Consider the following 12,000-nt stretch of genomic DNA (forward strand, 5'->3'; position numbering starts at 1 on the left):
TCTCGTATCACATTGTCAAGGCATTTATTTTCAATAAAAATTAAGGAAATAATCAAGAAGTTGAAAATAAAATATTGGGTAGGGTTAGGGTAGGTGTAGGGAGGGCTTTATTGTACCAATAAGGTGGCATCCATTTAATAATTAAAATTATAATTTACACTCAATACGTTATTATTGCATACTGTTTTATAATGTACTACAATACTGAAGTGCAGATAAATGCTGCTATTTTCACTTAGTGTAAATAGAATCCATTGCTAATACGAGATTTGAAAAGGGAGGAAAAAGAAGGGATCGAACCCCGTTCGATCGTGTCAAAAAGTCAATGACACAAACTTATCAATCTGCACCACTGGAGCTGATGTTTCACAGCCACTTTTAACTAAATGTAAATATACACCCCGTATTTTTTATTCCATAGTAAGGGCAATTCATACAATACATATAACCTGAGATACTTTAATACCATCTCCGAACTTTCTACCACGACTCTGCTGTTCTTCAGTTCGTTCTTCCTGTATACGTTGATTGACAGAGTCCAGTCAGCTGTGAGTAATCCCAAACCAATGGCGCTGTCTCACACTATACCTACCTCTTCAGGTTTGTCTGATTTGTCATTGTGTTTTCTGACTTGTTATAACGTTTTCTGAATTGTTGTTGTGTTTTCTGAATTATTTTGTTTTTTAGACTTGCATTTGCGTTTGTAATTTATTTTGTTTTCAGAATTGTGATTTGTTTTGCACTTCTCGTCCACCGTAGTTTACACTATGAAATTAATATCTTACAGATTCGTACACACATTTACACTTTGCTGTTTCTGACGAGAGAATTCGCCAGAAAGAGGTATTCAGCGAGCGAGTGAAGAAAGCACCTGCAATTTAGCGATGCCTCATCTGAACCCCTCTGATTGGTCATTGCATTCATAAGCTCAACAGCATCATATGTAAAACGCGTCTGTATCTGGCTCAGCGCCAGCCAGCTGAACGAACGCAGATTTGAATTTAGCAGCTGATGATATAACGCACTGAACGTTCTAATCACGCCGGTGTGATTTTATTTAATTTATTTAGATATTAATCGGCTATTTTTTGTCTTTTGGAAGCTGCATTCAAAATCCACTTGGCTCAAAAATCTTGAATGTGCATGACGCCTCTGAATGTATAGAAAGAGAAAAAGAACAAGAAAAACCCTGAATTGACATTCCCAAAATTCCCTGTGTGACAGGTCATATTCGATGGTTTTTCATATGAATCAATGTTTCTTCTTAGTTTTTCTTATAAGTTATGTACATAAAAGTTATGGGTTTTACGTTACATCTTGTTGAATTAATGTTCTCACCAAGGACAATAATTATACAGTTTTATCGTTTTAATTCTGACAATATGGAATCCACATCAAAGCTATAACGATAACGATATTCGATAACTATATCGTTGGAATCAGTTTCACGATTTTTTTTTTCCAGCTGATGAACGTTGAAAACATTGACAGCCACTCAGAATCCACCAATTTTAGAGAACTCGGGCGCATTTAGCGGCAGATGGAGCCGATGACAGATGCGCACGCACTTATAATAGACGGAACATGTGTGTTGGTTTGTACGCTAATATAATTCTGGTTATATATATTTTTATATTTATCGGGTCATAACTAAACACGCCATGACATCAGCAGCTCAAACGGTCTCTTTAAATGGCTGGTTCACCTGATAGGCTGCATGTTTCTCTCTCTCTCTCCCGGTAAAACCTCTCTGAGACATTCCGCACCCTCCTGAAACTCTTCCACTCACTTGGTCTCAAACTGAAGACTCTATCTGAGGAGTGAAAGACATTCGCGCGTCTCCATCTCCATTGCGCACAGAGAATCGCTCGTGTATCTTTCGTTTCTATGTTTCTTTTATTTGTTCGTAAATACTCTTCCTCTCCAGCCGAACCGGATCGCTCGACCCCAGTGACAGGGGGTCGTGGATGACGGATACGCATGTGGAGAGCCACTTTCCCTGCATGCGACGGGATGTTGATTAGACGGGCGCAGGTCCAAAGCATGGAAACCTGTCGGAAAGGAGTGATTCTGTGTGTGCGAGGATACTGAGACCCGTCTTGCGCTGTTATTGACCTTCACTGCGCGTTTATTTAGAGACATTTGGATTCGTCGGTGTGATTGGAGAGGTCTTCTCTCTCCGCTAGCGCATGCATCTATGGAAAAGCACACAGTGGGACATGGATAGACTGATTGAGTCACTTGTGGATGCAGTGCTGATGATCAGAGCTCTTGTCTGAGGTGTGGTGGTCTTTGAGTGTTCGTGGAATGCGAACGCAACGACGCGCCGCGTCCTTCTCGCCCTGCTGTCCGCGGCGTACAGACGGTAAGCGAAACCCTGAAACCTCTTAAATAACGCGCAACAGAGCGCGCATCTTACACTCTCAGAAAAAAAAGTACAAAAGCTGTCTCTGGGGCGGTACCATTTCAAAAGGTACCTAAAGAGTCCTACTGACCCAGTGACAGCTTTTGTACCTTTTTTTTCTGAGAGTGTATGTAGCTTTAGAGAATTCCAATGTTTTAATTGCAGAACTCATGCGTGCAATCTTGTATTTACATTCATCAAGTTACATGTAGAGGAGAACGGGGTTAGTTGTCAAAGCTTTCATTCCAGTTTAAAGCCTGTTAGGTTTATTTTTATGAAAGTCGACTGTGCAGACAAAGACTGGGCTGGACTGGGACATTACGATCAGAATCGGTCCAGTCGAACATCACCCATATAAAAATGCACACGCACATTTGGACCCCATACCGTTGGGAATACCAGGTACACACTACGTATTTATGTATATGTATACCAGTTTAAGTGGACCAGTGTACTCACTTACACATGACTTAATGTTAATAGTCAAAAGTCAAAGTTATGACTGTTAGAGGAAACTAACCAGTATGGAACAGCTGCAATATAGCAAAGTATACCAAATTATACCAAAAGTATCTGTTTCAGTCTAGATTCATCATGCTGAGGCAGATGCTGTTGAATTCCACGGTGGCAGCACGAGACTTCGACCTGATGAACAACACGCACACGCCAGCGCCGCTGTCTCACGGGCCCGTGAGCGTGTCGGTCCTCCTGAAGCCTACGGGCCGTGTGAGCACCTTACGAGAGGGCGAGCCCGACAAACCAGACCTGGCCACATATGTGGTGATGTGCCTGTTGCTCTTCCTGCTGGTCCTCCTCATTGTGTTCTTCATCAACTGTCAGCTGAGGAACTCTTTCTTCGCCTCCATGCCTTACGACCGCTCACTGCGAGAGGCCCGCAGCTCCTACAAATGACCCATTCGAGCCCCACAATGGATGCAGACCGGTTTGGATAACAGAATCAGTGGCGGATTGAAGCCGAAGTCACCTGTGTGATCGATCTGTCTGTATATAATGACTGTTTTCCACTTCTGCACGGCCTTTTATGTCCATCTACGGTTTATCACAAGTCGTGTGCGTTATGTAAGAGATTATTTTCTTGTATGATGTTAAACCATGATTAAATCTCACATTCATGAGTGTCTGTGTCTGGAAAATGAACTGACATTTTATTCCGGTTGATAGGATGAGGTTGTGATGAGAAGAAGCAAACGTGCTCATGCTGTTCTATAAGATCATCCCTCAGCATATTTTTTTAGTTAGTTGCCAAGGCAATATTTCTAATCTTCATTATTTTAGTAGTATTTATATACTATTATAGCATTTAATTTATAACATTATAAACATTAAATTTAAGTTATAATAATAATTTTGTTGTCATTTTTCTGTCTTTTTTATCTTTAAATTTAAGTAAAGTTTTAAATAAAGTATTTATTAATAGTTTCAATAAGCCTTTATTTTTAGATTTTCAGTTTTTACTGTAATTTTAGTTATATTTTTGTTGTCATTTTTTATTACATTATTTATTGTTGTTATTATTATTTAATTATAGTATTTATTCATCGTTTGAATAGGTTTTATTTTTAGATTTTAGATTTTTAATTTTAGTTTACGTTTTAGTAATTTATGTACTTTTGTCATTTTTATTAGTTTTTTAATATTTCTTCTTTTTATTTAAGTCCAGCTTTATTTATTTTATTGTATATTAACTAAGATTTTCAATAGTCTTGCAAAGTTAACAATAAGTGGTTTGAGCATGTTTCCTTTGAAGTAAGTCAGTCATTTGGATGAGTAAATGATGACAGGGTTTATGAATTTTGGTGCTGAATTTAAAGATTTGGTGCTGAACTTTAAAGATCTGAGCTAAAGGTTTAAGGTTCAAACCCTCTGAAATGTCATTATTGTTTCCTGTGAGACACTTTGTATGAAAGCAACAGCTAAATGAGTCCAGCAGTAGTTAGTCTGGCTTCCGCACAGCTGAGCCCGAATCATCTATCGATGTTTGTCTGACAGTTATTTTATTCTCCCGAAGTTACATAAGACGCCGACGCCAGTGGAGATATAAATCAATCTGATATCTGTCTTAATCCGCATCCGATGTGCCAAAGCCGCGATGACAGACACCGAGAATCAGGTGCGACTCAATAAGAAAGAGACACAGAGGCCTATAATATGAAACCAAGACAAATGGATGTGTCTCTTTCCTCAAGAGCCTTTCCGAGCAGCTCACAGAGACTGAGAGAAACCAATGGCCATGACTGAAATATCCAACTGTTTTGAGGTATAATAAGATACAGTCCTCAAATAACCACAGATTTTGATCGGTTTGAGGCGGTGTGTGTGTGTGTGTGTGAGAGAGAGAGAGAGAGAGAGAGTTTCTGACCTAGCAACACTTTTGAGGACAACTTTGCTGAAAATGTCCCCAGAAGACTTGAAGGGAACTTTCAACTATAAAGGAAAAGGGTCTGTAACTCTTAGAAAGGGTTTTTAAAGGGCAGCTGAGAGGAAGCGCTTAACTTTCAGAAAATGTTCATTCTCTGCAGCAGCTCACACTAAATATCATATTAGCTGTGTTATTTATTTGATATGCAATTTTAACCCTGCTACCTGGTTTATAGTTGCAGTTTTTTTTCTAGCAATAAACATAAAATGAACATAAATTAAGAATGGGTTACAGGATACCATTAATGAGGTTACAGATTTGAATTAAACAAGCATTCAGTAGATTTAAAGGTTTGTTCATATTTACCATGAATCAAAAAACAAAAAGTTTTTTAAACCCCCCCCCCCCCCATTTTTTAAATAATTTTGGTAAATTAAATCAATATTTTTATGTTTATATATATATATATATATAAAAATATATGCAATTAAATATAAGTTCAACTGATTATTACCTTACAACATACACTACTGTTCAAAAGTTTTGAAGTCTCTTCTGCTCACAAAGGCTGCATTTATATGTTCTAACATTACAAATCATATACAGTGGGGCAAATAAGTATTTGATACACTGCTGATTTTTCAAGTTTTCCCACTTACAAAGAATGGAGAGATCTGTAATTTTCATCGTAGGTACACCTCAACTGAGACAGAATCAAAAAAAAAAAAATCCAGAAGATCACATTGACATATTGTGCATTCCCTTTAAGAGAGAAATGGATGCACAGACTTTCTGCAAAGAGCTTTTCTTTTCTTTTTTGTCTCTGTATGACACACACTCAACCGTTCGAGGCCTGTTAATTACACACACCACTGAAGAACACTAAGTTAGTCAACTGTAAGCAGCGTTTCTCCGGCGTTCCTGAAGTCTGGCATTAAAGTTAATGATATTGGAAAGATGAGCAAAATGAAACTGCTCTTAATGTGCCTCAACCAGCCTGAATTCATCAGGATCCGTTCTGCTTTACCTGTTAATGGGACAAATAAGAAACAAGAAGGCAAGTCTAAATTAAGTTTTCTCTGTTTTTTAAACCACATGAATGTGCTGTGATGCACACCAACACGCAGTCTTACCAGCAGGTGGCGCGCTTCTCTTAGAAATAAAATAAAGGTTAGCAAGAAAGAAATATAGTTTCCTTTTTTTTTTTAAAGATTAGAACATGTGGTAGAAAATGACATTGCTGCATATGACAGGAGAAAGAAAAATAAACAGAAAAAACAATGTTTTTAATTAATTAATTTCTGTTTTCTATGTAAATATATTTTAAAATGTAATTTATTCCTGTGATCAAAACTGAATGTTCAGCATCATTACTCCAGTCTTCAGTGTCACCCGATCCTTCAGAAATCATTCTAACATTCTCATTTCTGATTATCAGTGTTAAAACATTCATATTTTTTTCAGGATTCTTTGATGAATAGAAAGTTCAAAAGAATAGCATTTGATGGAAATATAAATCTTTTGTAACATAGGCTAAATGTCTTAATTTCTTATCAAAATATTGCTGATTAAAAGCATTCATTAGCCTACTTAATAATAATAATCTTATAAACTTTAAATCAACGTTGTACTATTTATAAAGATGTGAAAACCTTATTGGCAAGCCAGTTTTAAGATCTGCATATTCCATTATGAGGATGGCTGTGTGTATCACAATGTATGACAATCTTTAACGTTGTTATAGCCAATCTGAATTCATATTTTAGATGACTGACACGTGAGGGGTCAGCAGGGGTCAGTACTTGTCTACCTGTGTGTGATATACTCAGGTGTGTGTCTCCGCGCATGTTGGCTCCGCCCATCTGACCTGCCCAACACACACACACACACACACACACAGGAAGAGAGAAAGAGAGAAAGCGGAAAACTTCAGCTGGTGTCCTCATGGCTGTTCAGACGATCTGATGACTTTACCATGAAGCGTCAGGACTTTAAATCAGTGATCAAAGGAATTCATGACAGCTCTATAGATTGACAGCGTAGATCGATAGGTTTAGAGACTTAACGCGACGTTTGTTTATTCGCCATCGAGACAAATTCGCGCAGAAACTTGTGCGCGGAGATCAGCGCGGGCGCGTATCGAGTCTCGAAAGGTCCGAAACCAGCACACGTCCGTGAAACCGGGCCTCAGGGTTCAAACTTCCCTCCTTTTCCTTTGTGCCGGAGGACGAACACAGGCCGGCGGCGCAGCAGCACCACCAGGCCGCGGGTAAAGACGCCCTCAGCGGGCGTGTGAGGATCCACATCTGAGGAATATAAGTGATTTTACAGCACAAAAATGGATCCAAACTCAGCATCTGCTGGTGCTCCCAAAAGTGGGAAAGACAAGGAGAAGAAAAGCAAGAAGAACTACGACGAAGGAGACGGAAAGAAGAAGTTTGTAAGTGCTTGATGTTCTCATTGTGCTGTCAGTACTTCAGTGAAGCACCAGGGTGTTGGTAAATATGTTTATGCTTGAACCTGGATGTTTATTAAACTCGAAGACGTTTAAATTCACATTTCCTACATGCAACCATGAAGCTCTGGTCAGTTTCGCAGCTCGCTCGCGACGCGCTAAGACTTCTCTGATTGAGGAAGTCGAGTGTGAAGTGTGTTTTGAAGCATCACTGTTCCTTCAAAGGGTTACACATATCAGGAAGGGACCTTAAACATTCAACATCAGTTACGCCACAACACTCAAGCCACGCCCACCAAGGTCTCTTCAGCTGGGCTGTGTGTGTGCATACTGCACACTGTATAGTGTCTGAACCTCCAATTCGTTCCCTCGAATCCACATATGTGTAGTCGAGATGCATACTTTTTTTTTTGCAAATAGTATGAGTAAGCAACCATAAGTTGTTCATTGTGGTAAGATTGTTCTTTTTAATCAACTTTTTAATTAAACAAATAGTTCATCCAAAAAAAAAGAAAAAGAAAAGACAATTTGCTCACCCTCAGGCCATCCAAGATGTAGATGAATTTGTTTCTTCATGGGAACAGATTTGGAGAAATGTAGCATTACATCACTTGCTCACCAATGGATCCTCTGCAGTGAATGAATGCCGTCAGAATGAGAGTCCAAACAGCTGATAAAAACGTCGCAATAATCTACAAGTAATTAATATGATTCCAGTCCATCAATTAACATCGTGTGAAACCAAAAGCTGCATGTTTGTAAGAAACAAATCCATCATTAAGGCATTTTGATTTTAAAGTGTTGCTTCTGACCAAAATACGAGTCCATAATAACACAGTGCAAAAGTCGCCTTGTCTGAATCAGTAGAGAAATATGCACAGATCAAGCGCCATTTAAATGCAAAAAAAAAAAACACTGGATTTATTTCTTACAAACACAGCTTTTGGCTTCAAAAGATGTTAGTTGATGGACTGGACTGGAGTGGTGTGGATTGCTTGTGGATTATTGTGAGGTTTTTATCAGCTGTTTCGTCACATGGAAATGTATGGTCAAGTTGAGCGATTTGTATGGTATGATACAGTATCTCATGCAGTACGTCATGATTGCATACTGCACATTTTGGCAGATGTAGTGGGATATTTTATGCAGAATATATAAGATGGTACCATGCTACTCCAAACAAGCCTACGTTCTGATGGGAAACTGATATTCCATCATTATGTTGGAATATATGAACATATACATCACTGTGTTTCCATAGAGTCCCAGACACACCAGGTGTGTTATAGTGAAACTCTTGACACTGATGCGAGGAAACTGTAAACCATCACTCTGTGTGAACACGTGGGTTTCTGTCTGGTAGAAGCAGAGCTCTTCTTTAATTACCACCAAAGCGCCATACCATTTTACATTCAAACTGTAAAGTCCACTCTACTGTATTGTATTTTATACTCCAATTTCAAAGGCCTCTAAATGATCACCATGATCAAAACTTTGTTGTTAAACCTGTTGCACTCAATCTACTACATGCCTTCTGTTGTCTGATTGATAGTTTAGACGTTTTTTAGCAAGTAAAAGGCTTTTAGTTTAATTGTACAAACGTCCATCTTCTGCTCGTGCTTCACGTGTCTTTTTGCTGTGAAATCATTGCTGACTTTTATCAAGTTGATTATCCAGACATTATTTATTTGGAAAAAAAATTCAGCTTTGCATCACAGGAATAAATTACATTTTAAAATCAATTCAAATAGAAAAGTTATTTTAAATTAGGGCTGTGCAATTAATCGACTTTACTGACGAGATGCGCATGACAATCGCATGCGATTAATTAAACAGCCCTATTTTAAATTGTAATAGTATTTCACAATATTTCTGTTTTTACTGTATTTTTGGACAAATAAATTCAGCTTTGGTGAGCAGAAGAGACTTAATTAAAAACATTTAAAAAGCTTACCACCCTTGAGTACTTAGAGTATTGTGATGATTTTAATGCACTTTTGCCAAAAGAGCCCACTTTCACGACCAGTCCTTGATTTGCTTCTGCAGAAATATCATAGTATCGTGCTACAGCACACATTCTATCAGTTGCCTTTCTGGCGCCTCCGTCTCAATATACTGTACAACGCCAAATGTTAACTTAGTGGTAGAGTTAGACCCATGGGACACTGCACTTATTCACAATTACAAAAGTACATTATTTGCATGTGCTTTAAAGCCTTGCCGGTTAAACATTTAATTCGCGTGCTGTTCTGACATGCGCCTTTTCTGAACGCATACACCTGAAGCGCGCGCACACTAAAAAGCCTGTCAAACAGTGCCTGATTCCTGGACTAAGGCCCTGTTTACACTAGTGCGTTTTTGTTTTAAAACGGTGTTTTAAAGTGAAAACAATCCTCGTCTACACTTGCGTTTTCACTGCTTTTCAGAAACGTTCTCCGTCCACGCTGCACAACCGAAAACGCATGTCACATGACCATTCATGCAGGTACAACAATGAGAATGATGGATATTGTTTACACGGTCGTCAAGGATATGCAGAGCGAATGTTGGCAGCCACGCCATCGTTTTCAAAAGTCTCCATTTTGGTCCATTTATACTGAAACGAAACCCCAGGCGTTTTCAAACTAAAACAGGGTCCGCGGCGGTTTCGAAAATCTCTGTTTTCAAGGGTCAAAAACGCCGGAGTAGTGTAAACGACAGGTGTAACCATAGCAAAAGTTATGCGTTTTAAAATGAAAATGCACTAGTGTGAATGTAGCCTAAGTTATCTTTCGTGTCTGATTGCGCTAATACTGTCAAAAACACTCAAGGTTTACATATAAACACAGTTGGTTATGTCTAAAGTAAAAGTAAACAGTTGAGAAAAAAACGGATGCATGCATTTATATTAGATGCGTGCAGATCTTAAAGCGACAGCAGATTAATTGTACTAAACATGCTGCCTCTTGTCAAAGGATAGTTCACCCAAAAATGAAAAATCTGTCTTTATTTACTCACTTTCATGTTGTGCCAAACCTGTATTAATTTCTTTCTTGTGCTAAACGTAAAAGAATATATTTTGAAGAATCTGGGTAATCAAACAGTTGCTGGTCCCCACTCCCCATTGACTTTGATAGTAGGGAAAAAATACCATGGATGTCACTGGAGACAAGCAACTGTTTGGTTACCCACATTCTTCAAAATAACTTTTATATTCAACACCTGAAAGAAACTCATTCAGGATTAAAACAGTTTTAGAGTTAATCATGACAGAATGTTCATTTTTGGGTGAACTATGCCTTTAATGTTAATAAAACAAAGAAAAATCACTCACTGCTCTTGACTGAAGAGCTTTTAATACAGCTGCTTTAATTAGAATCAATGTATAATTTATACAGTGAAGTGTATATATAGTGTTTTATTTATGTTTATTCAATTTCTTGAATGCTACTGCTAAATACACCAACTGTTCCTGAAAAATAAAGCAATGCTAGTTTTATTTGTATATTATGTGTATTTGTAACGTGTATCTTTGTTCTTATTTTTGATAGCAAAGATAACATAATGACAGATTTTTTTTTATCTTCACCTGCTTTGGCCAAAATGTCTGCCATTCTTTTCTCTTTTCTTTTATATTTTGTTACTTTGTAAGGCTCTGTTTTTAAAATAGGGAAATTAGTTTGGCTGTACTGCTCAGACAGCTGGCAAAGTAATAAAACCAACGTGACAAAGAATCGTGATATCGTGAATCACGATTTTCCTGAAAAATAACCGTGATATGATATTTTTGCCATATCACCCACCACTATCTTTAAGTGTCTTTAATTAAAATCTCAGTATCAACAATGCCAGTAGTTTATGGCATGGAAGGTTGATTCATTCTTGTGAAACTGTCAATTTCAGTGAATTGGATTAAAAACACTGATTCAGCTATTTATTTGCAGCATCACTCTGTTTGCAGTATCGCTCTGACATTTTTAAATATTTTAAAATGTTTTAGAAAGTAAATGTTATAGTTTATTAATACTTTGATGCATTTAGATTAACTATGATTCTTCCATTTTGTCAGGGGTTTTATCGTTAAGTAAAACTGAAACCATAAAAATGACTTAAAAATAAAATATTTTATTTCAGCTTTTGCCAAGGCAGAATTCCTCATTTTGAAGTAAACTAAAAGGTAATTAAAACTATTTGGACACTTAAAAATAAATGGTAATACAAATGACAAAAACGCTAAAAAAATACAAAAACTTTAATTAAAATTAAAACAGAAAAAATACAAATTAAATTAATTCAAAATAATACAATATTCAAAATTGTTTGTCTTGATATTTTGAGCATGTTTGGCTACAACAGCTGTTTGGTAAAGGCTCTAATTAAAAATGTCACCTTTTTGCAAAGTAAAATATGCAAGAGCTAATGCATACATAATTTATATAATATTGTAAGGCTAAAGGGTATAATTTTATATATATATATGTAAATGATATCATGCACTAATGCTTCCAGTTTTTCTTTTCATTGACGGATGTTTCCTGACAGCTGTAATGCTGCTCATCTTGACGGTGTTCATGGTTTGTTCCAGAACGTTCCACTGAGGAATATCGACTCGCTGAGCAGTAGGTTTGTGTATAAACACCTCACTAATGCGATATGAGTCTCTTGCGGGTTTTGTGTCCCTTAGGTCAGTGTCTCGGGCAGGTGTAGCTGAGTTTGGCCTCTCAGGACAGACCGATGCTCACAACATTCACTTCTGCTGCTTGCAGAGGTGCTAACACTGAT

General features: G+C 37.6%; 1 protein-coding gene across 3 annotated transcripts in view; it reads left to right on the plus strand.

Annotated features, from left to right (window-relative positions):
* The first annotated feature begins 6,681 nt into the window (after positions 1-6,681).
* The window catches only part of LOC107596349 (protein diaphanous homolog 1-like), a 144,904-nt gene continuing 139,585 nt past the window's right edge, over positions 6,682-12,000 (plus strand). For all 3 annotated transcript variants that reach the window (XM_016287071.1, XM_016287072.1, XM_016287073.1), the window contains exon 1: positions 6,682-7,224. In XM_016287071.1, the coding sequence (XP_016142557.1) occupies positions 7,123-7,224 (102 nt within the window). In that variant the 5' untranslated portion in view covers positions 6,682-7,122. The remainder of the gene's footprint in view (positions 7,225-12,000) is intronic.

This window comes from Sinocyclocheilus grahami, unplaced genomic scaffold (assembly GCF_001515645.1).
Source record: "Sinocyclocheilus grahami isolate Dianchi unplaced genomic scaffold, SAMN03320097.WGS_v1.1 scaffold218.1, whole genome shotgun sequence".
Lineage (NCBI taxonomy): Eukaryota > Metazoa > Chordata > Actinopteri > Cypriniformes > Cyprinidae > Sinocyclocheilus > Sinocyclocheilus grahami.